The sequence below is a fragment of the Scyliorhinus canicula genome, chromosome 4 (assembly GCF_902713615.1).
Source record: "Scyliorhinus canicula chromosome 4, sScyCan1.1, whole genome shotgun sequence".
Classification (NCBI taxonomy): domain Eukaryota; kingdom Metazoa; phylum Chordata; class Chondrichthyes; order Carcharhiniformes; family Scyliorhinidae; genus Scyliorhinus; species Scyliorhinus canicula.
In genome coordinates, this window is record NC_052149.1 from 186,525,647 (window position 1) to 186,550,378 (window position 24,732).

The following is a 24,732-nucleotide window of genomic DNA, read 5'->3' on the forward strand; positions in this document are numbered from 1 at the left end:
CCGGGACCTGTTTTGATGGCAGCTGGTTCCTGGGGCCAGCCTGCCTTCCGATCGTTCCACCCCTCGGCTGCTCCTACCTCCATCTCCTGTACTGGATGCAATGTGTGGTGCGTACCAGATAGTGTCCCAGGAACCTCTTCACTAATGTCTCTGGGATGATGGCGGGTGTAGGAGACAACTGTGACGGAAAGTCGGTGTCATCCTCTGACCCGAGCTCCGGGATGTCCTGAGTCTCGGGTGGACAGCTGGTGTTTGGGCTGCTCTCCCTGCCAGTGGGGGGCACTGATTTAGCACTGGCTGGGAGCAAGGAACTCCGCACGGACTGGCACCATCTCCGGTAGGTCTTTTAAGACACAAGACGACATGCATGATTAGACAGCGGGCTGGGGGAGTGGGGGGTGGGCGGGTCCACACCTGTGTCGTGGGGATCTGCAACTAAGCAGGGTCTCACTTCTTCGCCCGCCGCCGAACCCCACCTCGGTGACCTCCCTTTCCTCCGGGCCGCCTACTACGTCCAGTGCGCTCTGCTCGGGCCTGGTGAGGGATTGCAGTTCCGGTGGTTCCCCCTCCAGCCTTCTCCTTCTCTCACTCCCGGCGGTGGTTGTGTGCAGCCTTCTCCTTGGGGGGGGGGGGGGGGGGGGGGGGGCGGTTGCTGTGTGGCTGACCGCCTCTGCCACCTGTGCCCAGGCACGGCAAATGGCGGTGCCTGGCAGCCTTCCTCCCGGGCCGGGTTACAGGGCCATCCTTCTCTACTCCGCAAAGTCCAGGAGGGTGTCCAGCTCAGCGTGCCTGAACCGTGGCGTTGCTCTCCTTCCAGCCATCTTGTTGACTGGCACCGTTTTGCATGGAACTGTTTGCATTCCACGTGCCGATGGTACTAACCCATTCATAGTAACTGGATCGGTGCAGCTGTTGCGCCATTTTTTCTGTCGTAAAAAGCCACGGTTCCCACGCCGGCATCGGCACTTCAAAATCAGAGAATCCAGCCCAAAATATCCTGCAGGGTGTGGACAGGGTGGATGTGGAGAGGATATTTCCTCTTGTTATAGAATCTAGAGTTAGATAGTGTGAGAATCTAGAACTTGCTTCTTAAAAAAGGGGGTCATCCATTTAAGAGATGGAAAAAAAATGGAACTCCCTTGCTCAAATGGGCTCTGAATATTGTTAAGACTGAGTTAGATAGATTCTTAATAAGCAAGGGAGCGAAAGGTTATCGGCGTAAGTGGGAATATGGAGTTGAGATTACAATTTAATCAGCCATGGTTTTATTAAATGGCGGGGCAGGCTTAAGGGCCTGAATAGCCTAATCATGATCCCAATTTGTATATTCATATTTAAATTAGTCAAGAGTGATCTGACCTTTTATAATTGGAGTGTCTGTTCCTAATTCACCAATATTTTAAAGCACTAACTAATCGTAAAACCATAGAATCCCGACAGTACAGAAGGAGGCCATTTGGCCCATTGAGTCTGCACCAACCCTCTGAAAGAGCACTCTACCTACTCCCCTGCTCTATCCCTGTAACCCCACCTAACCTGCCTGTCCCTGGATCATATTCTTTGATATATTTCCTCTCTGTTTTCCTATAGCTGACTTGAGTCTAAATAATTTTTCGCCATAGCCCTAGTCCATATTGTGAGCAAGATGTAAAACGTATCGCCCTCCAGACTAGAATCTTTGGACCTATTGCTACTATTTCATCACTAACTTTCCTTAGTAGTTGGAGGGGAAGCCCTTTAAACCAGATGATTTATCAAGTTCCAGGGCTGAATTAACGCCACCGGCAGTGGCCCCACAGTCTGCCAAAAAGCTGGGTCCAACCTCACCAGAGTAGTTCCATGGAGTCCCAATGTGATTCTATCCCCATTAGGCAATTGACTGCCTACCATCAGGGCTTCACTCCCTTTCACGGTGAAGATACAGCTTTCAAGAGCTACCAGCCAATCGGAGTGTTGGCAGCTCTTTAGTGTCATCAGTACCACCAGGTGTAGTGGCCACTGTTGGGTCTGCATTCAGTCAGTACCAGCAAGATTGAGCAGGCCCTAGAACCCAGGTAAGTGCAATCAGGCTCACTGTGGTTAGTAAAGTAGGCCCCATCGTGGGGTTGTTAGTCAGTTGGTGCCTGAGCCCACAGGGATTTTCCAATCCTCACATGGCGGAGAAACCACCCCTACCACTGTTGGAATACCAGTGGTGATGGAAAGATGCTCTTAAATGGCCCTTAATTGGCTACTTAATAACCTCAGTTGACTTCTGAGAAGGTGTGCCTACACCTTCCTTCGCCTCATTTGAATTGGACAGGATCAGGAAGGCTGCAGGCATTGTCCATACCCTGCCTTCCCTCCCAATTCTACAGTCCCTCGCCTGTGAACTGTATTGAATTCCACCCCCAGTTTTTGTGAGCCATGTTCATATTTTTCTGGGCATGCATGAGTAAAATTACTTGTTCGATTGAAAAATAAAATCTGGAGAGAACTTTACTGAACACTATCTTCACTAATATCCTTTTATTTTCAAAGCTATAACATTGTCATTAGCCATGGGACTGATCCTTTGCCTTTGAATTTTTCATCTCTTTTGAAAATTTTACAGCAGGAATATTCAATTCCCAGTACTGCCCTAACTGAAGCCAAGTTTCTGCCAAACCTATGGCAATGTGCCCAGTGCTTCAGACTTTCATCCGTGGACACTTCAGTACCTCATATTATTGCTTAGTACTTTTATCCCATCTAGTTTGTCTTCTCTTTCCCCTTTTACCTTTGCAACTCTACTCAAAGCTTCTGCATCTGCTCTCAGATAAGTCTTTCTATCCCATTTATTATGGAGGTCTATATTCAGATTTTTTTAAATTTCAAGTTTTAAAGTGAATTTATTGTTTTCTTTTTTTTTTTTAAAAATAATTTTTATTGAATTTTTCAAAATACAAACATTTTAACCCCCCCTACATTTACATTTAAATTATAACAAAACAAAGTCAAACCCCCCTACTTAACAAGAAAAAGAAAAAGAATCCCCCCCCCCCCCCTACCCGCGCCTCCCCCCCTCCCCCCCCCCCCCCCCCCCGCCGGCGAACCGACAGTCAGACCAACTTATCATTTCTAGCAGCGTCCTCGGGCAGGCCTTGCCCGTGCCACCGCCGCTACCGTACTTCCCTTCGTCGTTTTCCCCCCCCCCCCCCCCCCCCTCCCCCCCTCCCGCCCTCCCCTCCCCTCCCGGGTTGCTGCTGTCATGGCCTCAGTTTCTATCTCTGATCCAAGAGGTCTAGGAAGGGTTGCCATCGCCTGGAAAACCCCTGCACCGACCCTCTCAGGGCGAATTTGATCCTTTCCAATTGGATGAAGTTTGCCATGTCGTTTAACCAGGTGTTAACACTCGGAGGCCTTTCGTCCCTCCACTGAATCAGGATCCTCCTCCGAGCCACCAAGGACGCAAAGGCTAATATTCCAGCCTCCCTCGCCTCCTGTACCCCCGGTTCCACCCCAACCCCGAAGATCGCAAGTCCCCATCCTGGCTTGACCCTGGACCCCACCACTCTCGACACCGTCCCTGCCACCCCCTTCCAGAACTCCTCCAGTGCCGGACATGCCCAAAACATATGTGCATGATTCGCAGGGCTTCCCGAACATCTAATACACCTGTCTTCACCCCCGAAAAACCGACTCATCCTTGTCCCCGTCATGTGGGCTCTATGCAGTACCTTAAATTGAATGAGACTTAGTCGCGCACATGACGACGACGAGTTAACCCTCTCCAGGGCGTCTGCCCATGTCCCGTCCTCTATCTGTTCCCCCAGCTCTAACTCCCACTTATCTTTCAGCTCCTCTACTGGTACCTCCTCCACCTCCTGCATAATCTTATAGATGTCCGAGATCTTCCCCTCCCCGACCCAGACCCCTGATAGCACCCTCTCACTCACCCCCCTGTCGGGGAGCGCGGGGAACCCCGCTACCTGTCGTCTGGCAAATGCCTTCACTTGGAGGTACCTGAACGTGTTCCCCGGGGGGAGCCCAAATTTCTCCTCCAGCTCTCCCAGGCTCGCAAACCTCCCCTCTATAAACAAGTCCCTCAGTTGTCTAATACCCGCCCTCTGCCAGCTCTGGAATCCCCCTCCTGTGTTTCCCGGCGCAAATCTGTGGTTCCCTCTTAGTGGTGCCCCTATCAGACCTCCCACTTCCCCCCTGTGTCGCCTCCACTGCCCCCAGATCTTGAGGGTGGCCGCCACCACCGGGCTCGTGGTATACCTCGTGGGAGGGAGCGGCCATGGTGCCGTTACCAGTGCCCCTAAGCTTATGTTGCCGCAGGACGCCCTCTCCATGCGCTTCCAGGCTGCCCCCTCCCCTTCCATCATCCACTTTCGTACCATCGATGTATTTGCCGCCCAGTAATATCCGGAAAGGTTGGGTAACGCCAGCCCTCCACTATCCCTACTCCGCTCCAAAAAGACCCTTCTAACTCTCGGGGTACCATGTGCCCACACATACCCCATGATACTACTCGTTACCTTCTTGAAAAAGGCCCTGGGGAGGAAGATGGGCAGACACTGGAACAAAAACAAGAACCTCGGGAGGACCGTCATTTTAACTGACTGCACCCTCCCTGCTAGCGACAGCGGCACCATGTCCCACCTCTTAAACTCCTCCTCCATCTGCTCCACCAGTCTGGAAAAGTTCAACTTGTGTAGGGTCCCCCAGTTCTTTGCCACCTGCACCCCCAAATACCTAAAACTTTTAACTGCTCTTTTGAAGGGGAGCCTCCCAATTCCCTCCCCTTGGTCTCCCGGGTGTATTACAAAGACCTCACTTTTCCCCAGATTTAATTTATATCCCGAAAAATCCCCGAACTCCGCTAGTATCCCCATTACCTCCGGCATTCCCCCCTCCGGGTCTGCCACATACAACAACAAATCATCCGCATAGAGCGAGACCCGATGTTCCTCCCCTCCCCTTGTCAGTCCTCTCCACCCCCCTGAACCCCTCAGTGCCATCGCCAACGGCTCAATCGCTAATGCAAAGAGTAAGGGAGATAGGGGACATCCCTGCCTAGTACCTCGATGGAGCCCAAAATATTCTGACCTCCTCCCGTTTGTTACCACACTTGCCATCGGAGCTGAATAGAGCAGTTTTACCCACTTGATAAATCCCTCCCCAAACCCAAACCTTTCCAACGTCTCCCACAAGTATTCCCACTCCACCCTGTCAAATGCCTTCTCCGCGTCCAGCGCTACCACTATCTCCGCCTCCCCTTCCACTGCTGGCATCATAATCACATTTAACAATCTCCGAACATTTGTGTTAAGTTGGCGTCCCTTCACGAACCCCGTCTGGTCTTCATGGACTACCCCTGGCACACAGTCCTCAATCCTGGTTGCCAGGACCTTTGCTAACAGCTTGGCATCTACATTTAAGAGGGAGATAGGCCTGTAGGACCCGCACTGGACCGGGTCCTTGTCCCGCTTCAAAATCAAGGAGATCAGGGCCTGCGACATTGTTGGAGGCAGAACCCCCCCCTCGCGCGCCTCATTGAAGGCTCGCACCAGCACTGGACCCACCAAGTCCACAAATTTCCTGTAAAACTCCACCGGGAACCCATCCGGCCCCGGCGCCTTCCCCGCCTGCATCTGGCCTATCCCTTTAATTAGCTCCTGCAGCTCTATCGGCGCCCCCAACCCTTCCACCAGCTCCTCCTGTACCTTTGGGAACCCCAATTTGTCGAGAAAGTTCTTCATTCCCCCTCTCCTCTTCGGCGGTTCAGACCTATACAATTCCCTATAGAAGTCCCTAAAGACCCTATTCACCTCTTGCCCCTTCTGCACTACATCCCCACCCCTCTCTCTCACTCCCCCAATCTCTCTGGCTGCATCTCGCTTACGAAGCTGGTGTGCCAGCATCCTGCTCGCCTTTTCCCCGTACTCATACGCCGCACCCTGCGCCCTTCTCCACTGCATTTCCGCCTTCCTAGTGGTCAGTAGGTCGAACCTGGCCTGCAAGCTACGCCGCTCCCTTAATAGCCCCTCCTCTGGCGCCGCCGCATATTTCCTATCTACTTCTAGGAGCTCCCCCACCAGCCTCTCCCTTTCCTGCCTCTCCTTCCTCTCTCTGTGTGCCCTTATGGAGATCAGCTCTCCTCTAATCACTGCTTTCAAGGCCTCCCAGACCGTCCCCACCTGCACCTCACCTGTGTCATTCGTACCCAGATAGTTCTCAATGCCCGTTCTCACCCTTCTGCACACCTCTTCGTCCGCCAACAGCCCTACATCCAGGCGCCACAACGGGCGTTGGTCCCGCGCCTCCCCCATGTCCACGTCCACCCAATGTGGTGCATGGTCCGATATCGCAATGGCCGAGTACTCCGTGTCCTGCACTCTCGGTATCAGCCCCCTGTTCAATACGAAAAAATCGATCCTAGAGTACACTCTGTGGACGTGGGAGAAAAAAGAATACTCCCTCGCTCTAGGCCTACCAAATCTCCATGGGTCTACCCCTCCCATCTGCTCCATGAACCCCCTTAACACCTCTGCCGCTGCCGGCCTCCTATTCGTCCTGGAACTCGATCTATCCAGCCCAGGGTCTAACACCGTATTAAAGTCCCCTCCCATGATCAGGCCCCCTGCCTCCAGTCCCGGGATGAGGCCCAGCAGGCGCCTCATAAAACCCGCGTCGTCCCAGTTCGGGGCATACACATTTACCAGTACCACACTCTCTCCCTGCAGCCTACCCCTCACCATCACGTACCTGCCCTCCTTGTCTGCCACCACCTCTGCCGCCACAAACGACACTCTCTTTCCCACCAAAATCGCCACCCCCCGGTTCTTGATATCCAAGCCTGAGTGGAACACCTGTCCCACCCACCCCCTTCTCAGGCGGACCTGATCTGCTACCCTCAAATGAGTCTCCTGCAGCATTGCTACATCAGCCTTCAGTCCCTTCAGGTGTGAGAAGACCCTTGATCTTTTGACCGGCCCATTCAGCCCCCTTACGTTCCACGTGATCAATCGGGTCGCGGAGCGACCCGTCCCTACTCCCTGTCGATTAGCCATGTCTTGTCCCTTGCTCGCCCCGGGTCATCCCTTCTTTTCTGACCCGCTTCCCATAGCGATGGCCCCCCCCCCCCCACCCCCCCCGGCTCTCCCCTTCTCGTCCCTGGTCTTTCTAGCAGCAACCCGGTGTCCCCCCCCAGTCCCCCCCCCCTTCCCCCCCCCCCCCCCCCCTGGCTAGGACCCCTCCTAGCCGCGATGTACCCCACATCGTACTCCCGAGAGTCAGCTGGTCTCCGCTGACCCGGCTGCTCCTGCCACATTCCGACTCCTCCCGGTTCACCCCATCTGCGCCCGTGAAAGATCCCCTTAAAACCCCCGAGAAAGACCCGCATAATCAACCCGCTCCCCCCCGTCCCGTCTCCCCAACTTAACGATATAAATACAAATACCCAATGGCAACTAAATACATAAATACTTAACTACATACTTAAATAACAAAATAATTAACTAACTATCAACTAACCGCGTGCCCAACCATCACCCTCCATCAAGCAGTATAAATAACCGCAGATAACCATAACCCGAAAAGAAAAAAAAGAACCAAAAAACCCCCCCAAGCACCCAAAGAAAAAGGGTAGGAGGGGTAAATAACTAAGGGAAATTGGAAACGGGAGAAAACACCCCATAAGAAGCCAACGACCCACAATAGAGATTTCAACAGTACAAATATACAGAAACACCCAACAACTCGAAACCTTCAAAATATTCAGAAAAGTCAACCGTTCGAGAAAAAACACCCCAAACACTCCACGAAACTGTTACCCAGTTCCGACCTGGCCTGAAAAAGAAAAGGGCCACTTGCACAATCAAGAGTCCCCCGGCGGCTACGACCGCCGGTGCTCCCAGGTTTTAGTTCGTGTCCAACTTTTCCTCTTGTACAAAGGTCCAGGCCTCCTCTGGGGACTCGAAATAATGATGTTGGTCCTTGTAGGTGACCCACAAGCGCGCCGGTTGCAACATTCCAAATTTGATCTTTTTCGCGTGTAGCACCGCCTTTGTCCGGTTGTACCGGGCCCGCCGCTTTGCCACCTCCGCACTCCAGTCCTGGTACACCCTTACCGTCGAGTTCTGCCACTTGCTGCTTTTCTCCCTTTTAGCCCACCTCAGGACTTTCTCTCGATCACTTAGCCGCTGGAACCGCACCAGCACCGCCCTCGGGGGCTCGTTTGCCCTAGGCCTCCTGGCCATGACCCGGTATGCCTCTTCCAATTCCAGGGGCGCCGGACCGGCCCCTTCCCCCATCAGGGAGCTCAGCATCTCCGCCACATATCCCGGGAGATCCGACCCCTCCAGGCCTTCTTCCAGGCCCAGGATCCTCAAATTTTTCCTCCTCATCCGAGTGTCCAGCTCCTCGAAGCGGCTCTGCCACTTCGTGTGGAGTGCCTCGTGCGCCTCCACCTTTGCCCCGATGACTGTGGCCTCCTCCTCCCTCGCGGCCATCTCCTGCTGCAGATCTTTAATCGACGCCTCTTGGATCGCCTGGGCTCCCACCAACCTGGTGGCCGTCGCGTTCATGGACTCTAAGAGTTCCACTTTCATCTCCGTGAAAAAACGGAGGAGAGCGGCCTGCTGCTCCTCCGCCCATTTCTTCCACTCCTCCGGTGCACCGCCGGCCGCCATTTTGATTTTCTTCCCCCGCTTTTTTTGGGGAGCTGCTGCCGTTTTTCTTGCCGCTCCACTCCGGGTACCGACCATAAAATCGGTCTAGTTCTCCTCAGGGAACCTTCCCCCACCGGGATTCGTTTTTTCAGCGCCGTTGGGGCCCTCCAATTGGCCCAAAAACACCTTTGTTGCAGGAGCTTCCAAATGTGCGGCTTAGCTAGTCATAGCCGCAACCGGAAGTCGAATTTATTGTTTTCATTCTTAATACCTGAATTACATATCTTAAGCTTTATTTGTTTATTTTCAAACAATGTTTTGTCTGGTATTATCCGGTTAAAATATATTTTATTGTATCTGTATTTCAGAATATTGGAAAAAAGATGTCATGCCAGCAGTTTATTTCTAATCTGGATGGTCTCAATGACGGGAAGGGTTTTCCAAAAGATTTATTAAAGGTATTATTCGTATTGATATAATAATGGCTATGTTACACCAAGTCCTTGTCATTAGTGACCTCACCATTCTCCTAGGACCTCTATTCATAGTTGTCCAGCTGGATGGGACTGTACGCTCCTCGGTTTGTTCTCATTTATCCATTCATAGCCAGAGAGTCACTTGCAATGACTTTTCATTCCCACTCCCAGAATGGTCCTCCTGGCGTCCCCCAAGAAACTACCCTTGGCTGCCTCCTATTCCTCATCCACCTGCTGCCTCTTGCCGACATAATCTGGAAACACCATTTCAGTTTCACCAGGTTCACTGACGACATGCAGCTCCACCTTACTACCACCTCTCTGAACCCTTCCAACCTCCCTAAATTGTCAGATTACATGTCCAACATCCAGTACATCTTCCAATATTGGGAAGATCACAGCCATTGGATGGAGTATTCCAAAAAATTGGAAAGTGTCAATTTTGGTGAGAAAAACAGTGTGAATCCCGCCAGTCCCAGCAGCACGATCCATACCGCAATTTTCAGCCATTTTGCAAAGTGTTTTTTCCCCACATGAAAAACGGCGTCTGATTCACCCGCTCCAGGGGTCACTTGAGCACTTCAATCAAGGAGGCGCTGCATTTAAATGGTTCCTCAGCACTTGCTGTCATTCAAGCCAGGAGGATGGTTGCGAAGAAAACTGCCCCTCGATTCTCAGAGGGGGCCCTCAGCCAGTTTCTGGATACCGTGGAGGAGAGCAGGAAACAATATACATGTATTCTGGCAGGAGGCCCTCTAGCAAGGTGACAAATCCCGCCTGAGACACAGTTGCAGCACTGGTCAGTGCCAGCAGCCTGACCAAGAGGACGGGTGTTCAGTGTGTTTGTTTTTAAATCTAGAGTACCCAATTATTTATTTCTAATTAAGGGGCAATTTAGCGTGGCCAATCCAACTAACCTGCACATCTTTGGGTTGTGAGGGTGAAGCCCACACAGACACGGGGAAAAGGTGTTCAGTGTAGAAAACAAAATGAATAACCAATCTGATCTGCCAGGGTGAGTGCTCTTTTCTGCTCTCTGCATTCCACCTTCCTCCCGATGCACATTAGGTGGAGGCAGGAGCGTCCCAAGGATCGGACAGTCGGAGGTCTGTTGGATCCCAGGACTCAGTCGTGCCCCACCCAGATGCCGTGCCTCCGGACATGTTTGTTTTCAGCTATTGGAGATACAACAGCAGAGCCAGGAATAGCAGGACAGGATGTCAGCGGCATTCCTATGAATGCAAGGCCGAATAGAGGAGTCCTAAAGCCTTCTGTCATAGGAGATGTTGCCGGCAATGCGTGGCATCCAGGCCAACCCTGCAAGGGTGGTGTTTGCAGGGAAAGCCTGGGACAAGAGGTTAGATCCATGATGGGATAACTCCAAAACATGGCTGAGTCCTTGAGGACCAAGGTGAAGGGTTCGACTGCATGGCGCACACCACGGTGGGCCTTCCAGACTGGCAACGCCAGATGACGTTGAGGCTTCAAGAGCTCACCAGCCTCCTCTCCGTCCCATGGAGCAACCCAGGGGCCGATGAGCACCTGGAATGAGGAAGATCCCCTGGAGCACATTCCGGTGCCTTCCACCTCGTAGACCATGGGAGAGCTGAGCCAAACTGAATTCTCCCTCCCTGAGATTGGCGCAGTGGGCAGAACAAGGTAATGAAGCAACACAGTGTCATAGAATTTACAGTGCAGAAGGAAGCCATGCGGTCCATCGAGTCTGCACCAGGCCTTGGAAAGAGCACCCTACTTAAGACCACACTCCACCCTATCCCAGTAACCCCACCTAACCTTTTTGGACAATTTAGCATGGCCAATTCACCTTATCTTCACATATTTGGACTGTGGGAGGAAACCAGAGCGCACGGAGGAAACCCACACAGACACAGGGAGAATGTGCAGACTCCTCACAGACAGTGACTCAAGCTGGGAATCGAACAAAGATCCCTAGCGCTGTGAAGCAACAGTGTTAACCACTGTGCTACCGTGCCGCCCCAAACTCTTACAATCCCTACAGTGCCATTTGGCCCATCAAATCTGCACCAACCCTAGGCCCAATACCGCATCCTATCCATGTAACCCCACCTAGGGGCAATTTAGCATGATCAATCCACCTAACCTGCTCATCTTTGGACTGTGGAAGATGACTGGAGAACCCGGAGGAAACCCACAAAGACACGGGGAGAACATGTAAACTCCACACAAACAATAACCTGAGGTCAGAATCGAACCGGGGTCTCTGGCAGCAGTACTAACCATCATTGTGGACATTGTGGGGGCGATTCTCCAAAATGGAGACCAAGTGTTTGCGCCGTTGTGAACGCCGTTGCGTTTCACAGCGACGCAAAACGGGCCACAGAGGGCCAGCAGAGCGCTGGAGCGGTTCACGCCGCTCCAACCCGCGCATGCGCAGTTGGGCCGCGTTAACCTGCAAATGCACAGGGGACTTCTTCAGCGCGCCGGGGTTCAGGGGCCGACCGCGCAATAAAGTAGGCCCGAGGGGAACAAGCCGAGGATGGCCCGCCGATCGGTGGGCCCCGATCGCGGGCCAGACCCCATCGGAGACCCCCCCCTCCGGTGAAGGAGCACTTCTCCCTGCCCTACAGGACGCACCCCCGACCCTTTGTGCAGAGTTCCCGCCGGCAGCAACCAGGGGTGAACGGCGCCGGCGGGACTCTGTCGTATCCCGTGCGGCCACTTGGCCCATCCGGGCCGGAGAATCTGCGGCCCCACCAATTCCAGCGCCCAGCGGTGGCGCCACATCAAACACGCCGACGCAAATGGCGCCGATTCTCCGCACCTCGGAGAATCACGCCCCAGCGTCGTGGCGCAGTTGCGGCGATTCTCCGGCTTGGCGCAGGGCTCAGAGAATCACCTCTTGTGTCACCTGAAAGTAGGCTGGGACCCTCCAGGAACTGATCCTCCAGAAGATGTCCGCTAAGGAGTTATAGGGGCACAGCGTGGGTACGGGTGAAGTTGGACACAGGTATTTGGGGGTTATTATGATTTGTTCTATCTGCACTTGTCAGTTAATTGTTGTTGCTCAGCACCTTATCGCCTCACATTCTTTAACCTTCGTCCCAGTGGCAGAATGCTTCTTCCCATTAGGACAAAGTTTTTCTCACTAGCCCTCAATATCAGGCAGACGGTCTTGCCCGTTCATTACGAATGTTTCCTTCGCACTGATAGGACTCAGGCATGATTCAGTGAACCCTAGACCCTCACCCCTAACCCCCCTCCAGAGCCAAGCTCTGAACCTCACTCACATGATTTGGGGAGTCAACAGGTTGGCTTCAGAAAGACAGGAGTTAGACATTAGCAATAGCTGAGGGGCAACGCAGACCATTCCTCACTGTGAGTTATCATAGAACATACAGTGCAGAAGGAGGCCATTTTACCCATCGAGTCTGCACCGATCCACTTAAATCCTCACTTCCACCCTATCCCCGTAACCCAATAACCCCTCCTAACCTTTTTCGACACGAAGGGCAATTTAGCATGGCCAATCCACCTAACCTGCACGCCTTTGGACTGTGGGAGGAAACCGGAGCACCCGGAGGAAACCCACGCAGACACAGGGAGAACGTGCAGACTCCACACATACAGTGACCCAGCGGGGAATCGAACCTGGAACCCTGGCGCTGTGAAGCCACAGTGCTATCCACTTGTGCTACCATGCTGCCCATCCTCCTGCATTGAATGGACAGCGGGAACTCAAGGACTCCCCAGCCACAGCACCCTGATGAGTTAGATGAGGCGATGAGACATCCCTAGCGCTCCTGCCCATGCACACCCTTGCCCCTGCCTAGCCTCTATCTTCCAGATCCTCAGAGGCCTCGTCCTCAACTCCCTCCTGAATGTCCTCCTCATCCGAAGACACATGCCAATCTTCCAGGTCCTACTCATGAAGCTTGGAGCCCTGCTGCAGAGCCAGGATATGTCGGCATGAGCAATCCACCATCATGCGGGAGACCCTCTGGGGGCTGTTCTGGAGGGCCCCACTGGAAGCACATCTTCAGGAGGCCAGTGCGCCACTCTATCACAGACTGAGTGGTACTGTGAGCTTCGTTGTACCGGCCTTCTGCTGCAGTCTCTGGCTTTGCACTGGCGTCCTCAGCCAAGACATCCGGAACGAAGAGTCATCCAGACTCAAAATGTTAGCTCCCTTTTCTCCCCACAGATTTTGTCAGACCTGCTGAGATTGTCCAGTATTTTCTGGTATTGTTTATCTCAGGGATATCCCTTGTCCCTGACAAGCCATCCCTACAGCCTGGGGTGACCCTCAAAAATGCCAGGGATCTGTGACTGCCCAGGGATGTAACTGTCATGCACACACCCTGGAAAACGTGCACACATGTGAATGAACCACTTCTGGTGGTCACACACCAGCTGCACATTGAGTGAATGGAAGCCCTTCCTGCTTATGAAGGGGACTCTCTGATGCCACGGGACGCGTAGAGCAAGATGGTCGATCGCCCCCTGCACCTGTGGCAGACCAGCAATTGTGCCAAATGCATTTTCCCTCTCGTCTTGCTGGGCCTGGTTCAGATCAAAATAGATGAAGGCCAAAGCCCTTGCATAGAGTGTATCCGTTACCTCAAAGATGAATTAGTGGACGGGTGTCTGTGAGATGTGACACAGTCACTTGTGGAGCCCTGGAACAACCGTGTTGCATAAAATTTGAGGGCTGCTATGACCTTCACGGTCACATGACGCCAAGTCAGCAAGGATATGGCACAGGTAACGTACAGTCTCCCCGGTGAGACGGAGTCTCCAAGGCACATGAGTCTGCTCCTGTGGCCCCCTGGTCTCCTGCTGCTGAGTCTTCCCTGGGTGCCACTGCATGTTGTTGCTGGAGTCTGTGCTCCTCCGGCGCTGTAATAAGGAGAATAACCAGCTCCACTGACTCCAATCCCATATCACTGAGTGACCTGCAAGGGATAAGAGAGAGGGAGAGACAGTCTTATCATAGAATTTACAGTGCAGAAGGAGGCCATTCAGTCCATCGAGTCTGCACCGGCTCTTGGAAAGAGCACCCTACCCAAGGTCAACAACTCCACCCTATCCCCATAACCCAGTAACCCCACCCAACACTAAGGGCACTTTTGGACACTAAGGGCAATTTATCATGGCCAATCCACCTAACCTGCACATCTTTGGACTGTGGGAGGAAACCGGAGCACCCGGAGGAAACCCACGCACACACGGGGAGGATGTGCAGACTCCGCACAGACAGTGACCCAAGCCGGAATCGAACCAGGGACCCTGGAGCTGTGAAGCGATTGTACTATCCACAATGCTACCGTGCTGTCCCAGTCGGGTTGGTGCTGCAGAGCATAATACCAGTACCTGCCCTGACCCATTGCCCCCACCCCCAGACCTGGAAGTAGCTAGTACCACACCTGTCACAACTGCTACTTCTCAGTCACAGCTCAGGTGCCATTGCATGTCTAGCCCCGGCCTATGTCCTCGCCAAATCAGAGTCATCTTTATCTTCCTTTCTGGTTCTCTCCTCCCTTGTACTCTGCCTCACTTTGGGCTCTGACAGGAGGCTTACCTGCTCACACATCGCAAATGGGCAGGGTCAACTTGACAGTGATATCCACCTTGGGGGCCTGTGGATCTTCACCGCCCAACATTGTCCGGCACATAAACAAGCCCCCCCACCATCTACGGAACTAGCCAGCGATCTCTGGCCCCTTGGACTCCCTGTAGACAGTGGTGCTCACCTCCTTCTCTGTAGTCATGGTGCCTGATTCCCGCTTTTAGAAAGCAGTAGTGCTTCACGCCAGCATGACGAGGAGGACCCTAGAAGAACATGTTCTGAAATCTCACCGACGCAAATCCCATTTTTGGCCTCTTGTGAGATTTTGCTGCTAAATCCCGGCAATTGGCTTTGATGCCTGCCTCAAAACCCAGACCCTAGCAAACCACTCCATCCCTCTTCCTGGTAACTGTGTGAGGATGAACCACACTGTTCACAACCTTGCTTTCATATTTGACCTTGAGGTAAGTTTCTGACCACATATTGATGCTATTATTGAGACCACGTATTTCCACCTGCATAACATTGTTTGATCCAGCCCCTGCCTTGGCCCATCTTCTGCTGAAATCCTCATATATATCTTTGCTATCTTTAGATAGTACTAATACAACATACTCTTGGGTGGCCTATGTTCTACCTTCCATATTTTTGAAATTATCCAAAACTCTGCTACAAGTGTGATAATTCACACCAGCCCCATTCAACCTCTATGCTGTCTGTTGAGCATCACCTTGCTTTTAAAAAATCTTATCCTTGTTTTCAAACCTCTGTATGACTCTCCACCCCCTTCCTATTTCTGTTTTCTCTCTCAGTGACACTCCAAGTGATCTGCGTTCCTGCAATTAATGCCTCTTTTAATTGCTCCGTCATTGGTAGCTATACCTTCAGGTGTCACAGCCCGAAGCTCTGTAATTCCCTCCAAAGCTCGGTGCCTCTTTCCTTCTCTTTCTTTCTTTAAAATTTTCCTTAAAACAAACCACTTGGACCAAACCTTTGACAATCTGCCCTTGTATCCCCCTTTGTGTCTCGTTGTCAAATTTGGTTTGATTATGTTCCTGTGAAGCACTTTGGGCTGTTTTTACTATGACTGTTTCTTAGTCTATATATGGATTTTTCGCTGAAAGTCACACTTTGCCTTTGGGCTTCGAATGTGTTTTGTTTAATAAAATACCATTGGTATGTTAAAACATATACATATAAACTGGGGCTGATGTTCGAAAGTTTCATCAACTGAAATATTTTTTAACCACATTAAATAAATGTTTACCTGTGTAGCTTCAAAGAACTGAAACATCTGTCAAATTACAGAATTGCTATACATTGATGGTACAAAATGTGCCTTATAATAGTGGTATTATAATCATAAGATGCATTTAATGAGTTCCTGAGCTTAACAGCACGGTAGCATTGTGGATAGCACAATCGCTTCACAGCTCCAGGGTCCCAGGTTCGATTCCGGCTTGGGTCACTGTCTGTGCGGAGTCTGCACATCCTCCCCGTGTGTGCGTGGTTTTCCTCCGGGTGCTCCGGTTTCCTCCCACAGTCCAAAGATGTGCAGGTTAGGTGGATTGGCCATGATAAATTGCCCTTAGTGTCCAAAATTGCCTTTAGTGTTGGGTGGGGTTACTGAGTTATGGGGATAAGGTGGAGGTGTTGACCTTGGATAGGGGGTAGGGTGCTCTTTCCAAGAGCCGGTGCAGACTCGATGGGCCGAATGGCCTCCTTCTGCACTGTAAATTCTATGTAACACATTAGTTGAAGGTCCTCATTAAAGGCCACATAGGCTGGTGCTCAGCTATGTGATCTGTTGAAACCAGGGTTCACCTCTGAAGCCGAGGACAGATTCCCAAAATAATCAATGTCTTGTAAGAATACTGGATTTCGGTATTCTGTCAAGTATATAATCAAGGAACTGGACAAATTCATACTAGGTAATATCTGGCGATCTTACCTCCCAGGAAAGGTTGAAGGATGGATGATTCCCCACTTGGTTTACCAAACTGTCTTTGATTTAACTCAAATACAGGGGCAGCACGGTAGCATTGTGGATAGCACAATCGCTTCACAGCTCCAGGGTCCCAGGTTCGATTCCGGCTTGGGTCACTGTCTGTGCGGAGTCTGCACATCCTCCCCGTGTGTGCGTGGGTTTCCTCCGGGTGCTCCGGTTTCCTCCCACAGTCCAAAGATGTGCGGGTTAGGTGGATTGGCCATGATAAATTGCCCTTAGTGTCCAAAATTGCCCTTAGTGTTGGGTGGGGTTACTGGGTTATGGGGATAGGGTGGAGCTGTTAACCTTGGGTAGGATGCTCTTTCCAGGAGCCGGTGCAGACTCGATGGGCTGAATGGCCTCCTTCTGCACTGTAAATTCTATGTAAATTCAGATCAAATTGAATTTTGTTCACTAAAAAAGTAATTTACTGAATTAGATCACACTCCAGCTGCTGAGTGAGTTAAATCACTCTTTCTTGACAAATCACCAAGAGATGGACCACAAAATTAAAATGAGACACACAAAGGCTGGGCAGACATTCATAAATGTAACTGGAGTTATGTAGAAGTTGAGCAGATAATTATTAATGGACAGAATTACTGAACAAACACATTTTGGCAATTGGGTTATCTATTTTATTTGGATTTTCAGTTCTGTCCACACCCCACTTATGGATGAGAGATTGTATCTAAGCTGACTTGACTCTTGTCAGTTATTGATCTCAAAAATGTTATAAAGTTAAATTACTCTTTTCCCTGCCTGCAACTGCCTTGTATAGCCCCAGCAGCGTGTATTTTACTTCTTGTCTGAAAATGCTTTCTATGTAAAGGCACTTTACCATCTCTGCGAGATAAGGTTCTTAATGAGAACCTAAATGAACTAACCAAAAGATTGCTACTTCTACAAAGACAAAGAGAGACAGCTTGCTCTCTCTAAAAAGAAGGAAAGAAACACCTGCATTTGTAGTCTGCTTTTCACAGTCACAAACATCTGAAAGTGCTTTACAGTTAATGAAGTACCTCAGTAGCCAATTTGCACACAGCAATCTCTGACAAACTGCAACGTGACAATGACAAGATAATAATTTTTTTGTCATATGGGTTGAGGGGTAATTATTGGTTGTAAGACTGACAGGCAAATGACAAAAGCAGAGACCTAGAAAAACGGAGTCCCTGCCATTTTCTAATAGGTCACATCAGAGTTATGAGAGAAGTTGAGTGATTCCCTCATGGATTTTCATGTCCAGAGTTGGGCAGAGCTTCTAAGAAGTACAACAATCACTGCTTAGTAATCCATGACCAGAGATCTTATTCCTAGCTTTTATTCTGCTGAGATATTTGATAGGAAAGACAGAGTCATGGAAATCTGTGTCAAAATAATTATTGGCACAAACTATAAAGTTAGAAATAATTGCATTTGGAATGAATGGGAACAAAGGATATGGATGGTACCCGATTATCTGTAGTTGGAACCTGTTTAAGCAAAATGTGTCAAAATGCATTTATTTAAGCTTCATGGACAAATGTTGTTAATAGTGTTCAGTTCACAGATGAGCACTTGGGACATATCACTGCTCTGAGAGCAACCGTGTTCCATGGATCCATGAAGGTTGGCTCAGCACATTGACAATCCACACTAACCTTGCAAGTTCCAATCTGAGTCTGCTCTTCTGAGCAGCGAAGTGGAAAGCTGTCATTGGGGTCCAACTGCTATTTTACCCAGAGAAAATAAGGTTTGAACCATTTTTGAAAAGGTTTTCCACGGTTCCAGTGTATTTTAAATACTGAACTCTGTTACTGAACCTTTTCTGACATTATTATGAAAATTGCTTTCCATCATTTTTATTTTTAAATAACAAGACCCTTTTCCTTGCTTTTGTGTAATCTGAAACAGCTAAATTCTAACCCAATTCGCTGGAATTCAGGTTGCAAATTAAGCAAGACTGCACTATGACAAAAATATCTGAAGAAAGTTGCATGAAGTATTTACTGCCTAAACTTGCAGGGGAGCTTAAGAAATGTCAAGGCATTTAAGTGAGGAGTTGCATTGTGATAGCAAGTCAAATTAAAATTTGTGATGGGGATTGATTTTCAAGTACATAGTTAACATGGCACAAGATGAAAGAAGGCATGCTCGGATGATTACTATGGACTCCCAACACCTGCCATTATGTTTTCAATCAAATCTACAAGTGCTGGCATAATTATCTGACAATGGGAAACTGGCTCGGCTAGCTCTAGTTATCCCAAAGCCATCTGTAGATTTATGCCATTTATGTGGTAATAATACATTCACTGCCAGTCTAAGTCACCTCCCTCAGCTTTTACTTTATTCCAGGTTGGTATAGGAAGCATCGGCGGTATTAGTCAATATGCTGTGCATATATGTACCAAACAAATGACTGATGCAGAGGTCAGCCCAGCCAGTGCTTTCTTTTCTTTTCCGCACTGAGCAACAATAGCAATATGACAAGCTGCGAGAGTCTATATCACAGCAGGAGAAATATTGATGATAACTACATGAACATTTGCAGTACACCTTTGGTCAATAACTATGGAGTTAGGTGGTGCCAGCTTGATTGCTGAACATCTGGGTGTGCTGGAACATGGGCATAAATGATGAACACCATCTATAAGCTTGTGTGAGGGCTTGGCATGGGTCAGTAGTAAATGCGGAACAATTTAATAAGTGATAAATATACATATTTGGAACAACTTCCTAGCTGAATATTCTTACTCAAGGCAGCTTATATAAGGTGTGTTTCTTCTATATCTATTCCCAAGTCCTGCAGATAGCTGTTCACACCTCTTTTCGCAATTCATACTGTAGTGCTGCCATGTGTCTTCAGTGAGAAACCCTCCATGCATCCTCTCTTTGAAGCAGCTCATTCGCTTGCTCACAAGGTCTATTTCTGACTTCCACTGTTTCATCTTGCAAATACTTTATTTTCCCCAAACAAGTTGGAGAAAGGCTGAAAAGTACAGGCAGCATTTTGAACTGCTGGTCTGCTCTTTCTAACCAATTACCGTAAAATGCTTATAGCCTTTGAATTTTGACTGCAGTTCTTAAACTACAGGATTTCCCACCCAGCCCCCAACTCCTTGAGTACGATCACATCACAACATTCAATATACCTTTAAGCTGTATTACTAAAAAATTACCGAAATTGTTCATTTCAATGAACAGTTGAAAATCATGTGAGCTCCATTCAGCCAAAAAACTGTAATGCCCAAAGTTTAAAAACTCCTGCCACTTCAGTGCCTGGGCCATGATGTTAATTCTCAGGTGTGAACATGATCAGTTGTGATGCCTACAGTGATGGTCATTGTTAAAAATCACTAATAATTTATATCCATTTAAATGAAGTACTGGAGAATTTCTTGATTACTCCCACACTCTCCTTGTAGAACCCGCTAAAGCAGCACACATGGGCCAGTCAGGTAGAAGACAAAGATTAGGGGCATGATTTACTGACTACCCCACTGTGTGGTTTTCAGCGGCGGAGGCAGCCGGCCAGTGGGATCTACCAGTCCCGCTGTTGCCAATGGGATTTCCCGTTGACTACACCCCTCGTTACCGGGAAACACGTGCGTCGGTGTGGGACCGGAATTTCCCACGCCGTGAACAGCCGGTAAATCCCACCCGATATTTATTTGCGATATTACACTCTCCATTCCCTGAAGGGTCTCCCTCCCCGACCTGATTCCAGGAATCTAATTGTCCTGGTTTTCTGACCTCCTTGAGGGTTATAATAATAATCTTTATTAGTGTCACAAATAGGCTTACATTAACACCGCAATGAAGTTACTGTGAAAATCCCCTCATCGCCACACTCCGGCGCCTGTTCGGGTACACAGAGGGAGAATTCAGAATGTCCAATTCACCAAACAAGCACGTCTTTTGGGACTTGTGGGAAGAAACCGAAGCGCCCAGAGGGAACCCACGCAGGCACGGGGAGAATGTGCAGACTCTGCACAGTCAGTGACCCAAGCCAGGAATTGAACCAGGTCCCTGGTGCTGTGAAGCAACAGTGATAACCACAGAGCTGTCGTGCCGCCCATATAACACTCCTCAATTAAAAAATATTATTGACCCATCTGTCCTTGCAAACTAGCTCTCCATCCCACATCTTCCTTTTCCTCTCCAAAGACCTTGAACACATTCTAACATTCCAAATCCATGCCACTTTTCCTGCAACTCCTATCCTAAATCTCTCCAATCAGGTTTCTTCTTCAACTACAGCATTGAAACAATTTGAACCAAAGGAACAGAATGACACCCATGCATGGTGCATTTTCTTTCCTCGTCCTTCTCAGTTGGTCTGCAGCCTTTGATATAATGGAGCACGTCATTCTTCTTGAATTCCTTGCTGCCATTGTCCATTTCAGTGGAACTACCCTTACTGTCTCTGTTATCAGTAAAGAGAGGTGAGGAAAAAATTCTTCTTTCAGAAGGTCATAAGCCTTTGGAATTCTTTTCCACAGAAAGCAGTGAAAGCTTGGTCATTAAATATATTCCAGAATGAGTTAAGAGAGATTTCTATCGACTAGGAAGTTGATGGGGCATAGTCAGGGAAATGAAGCTAAGGCCAAAATCAGATCAGCCATGATCTTTTAAAAAGTGGAGCAGGCTCAATGGGCTGAATGGCTTACTCCTGCTCCTATATATTTTTTGTTAAAAATTTACAGTACCCAATTCTTTTTTCCAATTAAGGGGCAATTTAGCGTGGCCAATCCACTGACCTTGCACATCTTTGGGTTGTGGGGTGAGAACCACGCAGACACGGGGAGAATGTACAAATTCCACACGGACAGTGACCTAGGGCCGGGATCGAACCCGGATCCTCAGCGCCGTGAGGCAGCAGTGCTAACCATTGCGCCACCATGTCACTCTATTCTGCTCGTATTGATTGTTTGTTTTATTCTTTTCTAAATGTCCTGTTGCTTGCTTAATAATCGATTCTAGCATTTTCCCAATGATAGAGGTTAGAGTAATAGGCTTACTGTTCCATAGAATCCCTGCAGTTCCAGGAGGCCATTCGGCCCATCGCGTCTGCACCAACTTCTGAAAGGGCACCCTACCTCTGCCTACCCCCCTTCTAGATCCCCATAACCCCTCCCAACGTTTGGACACCAAGGGGCAATTTAGCATGGCCAATCCACCTAATCTGCACATCTTTGGACTGTGGGAGGAAACTGGAGCACCCAGAGGAAACCCACGCAGACATGGGGAGAACATACAATGTCCACACAGTCACCCAAGGTCAGAATCAAATCTGGGTCCCTGGTGCTATGAGACAGCAGTGCTAACCACTGTTCCACCATGATACCCTAACCTCCTTTCTTGAATAGTAGTGCTATACTAATGATTTTCCATACCAGAACCAAGGGAATTTCAGAAGATTATAACCAATACATCCACTATCTTTGCAGCCACTTCCTTTAAGACCCAAGGAAGCAGGCCATCCAATCTTTGGCACTTGTACGCCTTTGGTCCCATTAAAGGCTTCCCAATCTGATTGTATGGCAGTGCTCCAGTCCCTGCAGCAGCAGCACTGCAGTGGTCAGGTGAAGAACTAGACCAGGAGGCCAGAGACCTGAGAAAAGGATGTGTCAGGGGTTCCAGGCGGGTAGATAGGGAAAGCTTGAGGGTTGTAAAGAGGTGATCGGGATTCCTGGTGGGAAGTCTAGAAGTCCCTGGGCCTTGAGGAGGAGACCCAACCCTCCCCGTCCCCCCCCCCCCCTTCTGAGGATTCAGAAGTGGTCTTCTAATGGAGGTGACCCAGCCCTTCTCCCCCCCCCCCCCCCCCCCCCGCTCTTCCTACCCCAGATCTAACTTGGATTATTTCTGACCTTCCCCCATAGACCTTCAATCCACCTCCCAGCCTAAAACTTGAGGCTGGGCAGGAAATGGCCCTTGAATGACCATTATTTAGCCACTTAAGGACCTTAATTCTTAGTGAAATCACTACGAATAGATGGCAGGATCCCAGTGCCGTGATGGCATTTCCATTGTAGTCCAGGAGCTTGCAGGCTGCTGGAAGGACCTTGGGGGGGGCTGCTTCTTGATGCATTTGAAATCTGCCTGTGAGAGGAGGTTGGCAGAAGCACCTGTGTCTAGCTTAAACTGGATGGAGCAGTGGTTGACCTGCATCACCGCACACCATTCGTCCGCAGAATCCACAGCGAGGATGGATTGAATTTATGATGAGCTGGATGTGGCATATTCACATTTGGTAATGATGCCCACACAGTAGGCGGAGTCCAGGAAATCCTCCTCTGGATCCGTTGTGCTGCCAGGCTCAGAATCCTGTAATCGTTGTTGCACACTCTGAACGCGCCGTCATCGGAATTGGGAGCACTGGCCCCTGACTGGTGGTGCAGACCTGCACAAGGCTGCATAGTGTCCAGGCTTCCCGCAGTTTAAACATCACTTGCCTCTTGCAGGGCAGCGTCTCTTTAAGTGGGCGTTGACTCAGTTTGAGCACGTCATGATGTCAGCGTCCTGACGCTCCGCGCATTGTCGCACATGCGTAGTGCGGGTGTCGGCCGCTTCGTTATCCTGTTCGCATCACGCATGCATGGGGCCCTGCGAAATGCGTGCAAAATGGCTGCTTTCATCAATGCTGAGGCGCTGCATCCGGGAGATGGCCCGCACACTTTCTGCCTCGTGGGAGGCAAGTTTCTCATTTTCAGCCGATTTGTACTGGGCATAGCGATTTTTGGCATGCTTATGCACTGTGCATGTTTCAATCGTGACTGGCAGGGTTATATGCTTGATTTTAAGTAGCTGCTCTCAGAGGATCAGAGTGAACTCCAAAAACGATTTGGTCTCTGATCATGGAGCCAGCAATATCACCAAAGTTGCAGGACAGCGCTAGCAGGCGGAGGTTAGTTAAGAAGGAGTTGAAAGATTCATCTTTACCTTGTAGACGCTGTTTGAATATGTAGCGCTCAAAGATTTCATTGGTGTCCACTTCACAGTGACTGTCAAACTTGTCCAGGATGGTCTGAAACTTTGTCTTGTCCCGGCCTTTGGTGAAGTGAAAAGAGTTGAAGAGTTCGATGGCTTGATCACCCGCTGTTGAGAGGAGAAGCGCGATCTTCCTTGCATCAGACGCACCCACGAGGTCTGAAGCTTTGATGTACAGCAGAAACTTTTGCTTGAATGTCCGCCAGTTGGCACTGAGATTGCCGGAGGTCCTCAGCTGGTGAGGAGCCTGAATCCTCTCCATGGTGCCGGGATACATTCGCTGGCCGTCACGGAACGGACTGAGGTAAACCACCTAGATTAAGCAGTCCCCTGGTAGCATGTTGTGTTATGTACTCTGGGATAACACAGGCTGCAACTGGATGCAGCTTTAACCAAAAGATACTCCAGACCTTGAAGTTAGTTCAATCTGATTTATTGAACCAGTAGCACAGTTCTCTATGAGTTCGACTCTCTGCTACCCTAGTGTGGTTACTCTGTCTGACTGAACCAGACTAGCTCTTAGCCATGTGCTGGAGGTGTGATACTGTAGGTGTTCATCAGTGGAAAGAGGCGGAGTGTGAGTGCCTCGTGCCTTTTATAGTGACAGATACCACCCCTGAGTGACCTGCCTGCTCATTGGTCTTGTCGTGTTCTCTGTGTTCATTAGCTGCCTGTCTGTATATCATTATCTGCATGTCTGCATATCATGACAATGGTCAGTTTGCTTATCCTTCCTGCAGTCCCTCTGCTTATCTACACAAGCAGCAAGAACCTTCAATCTGTTGGACAATTGCAAGGGCTGAGGTTCTTGCATTACTATTTTTGGATCCCCATTAATGTTTCACTCGTTGTCAACCCGTCCTGTTTTTGACCATTGTCCAAATCCAACATACCTAGTTTAAGGGACTTGGCTGCCTCTTGGAACAAAGTGGGGAATTCTCCCATGTGGGACTAGGTCCCGTGGCTGGGGCGGCAGTGAGACGTTTAGTGCTGTACTCCAGGGTGGGGCAGGCATGATGGCACTCACCCTGCCAACCTGTGTGGGTGCCATATTTAAATGGTGCCCAACATTACTGACCTACCATTGAAGGAAGACGATGGAGCTCCTGA

The 24,732-nt window shown here is 49.8% G+C and overlaps 1 protein-coding gene across 6 annotated transcripts in view; it reads left to right on the forward strand.

Annotated features, from left to right (window-relative positions):
* The window catches only part of psd2 (pleckstrin and Sec7 domain containing 2), a 275,923-nt gene that overhangs the window by 185,723 nt on the left and 65,468 nt on the right, over positions 1 to 24,732 (forward strand). For 5 of the 6 annotated variants that reach the window (XM_038795695.1, XM_038795693.1, XM_038795694.1 and 2 more), the window contains one exon: positions 9,004 to 9,094. In XM_038795695.1, coding sequence (XP_038651623.1) covers positions 9,004 to 9,094 — 91 coding nt within the window. The remainder of the gene's footprint in view (positions 1 to 9,003; positions 9,095 to 24,732) is intronic. The other variant, XM_038795696.1, reaches the window with a different exon arrangement.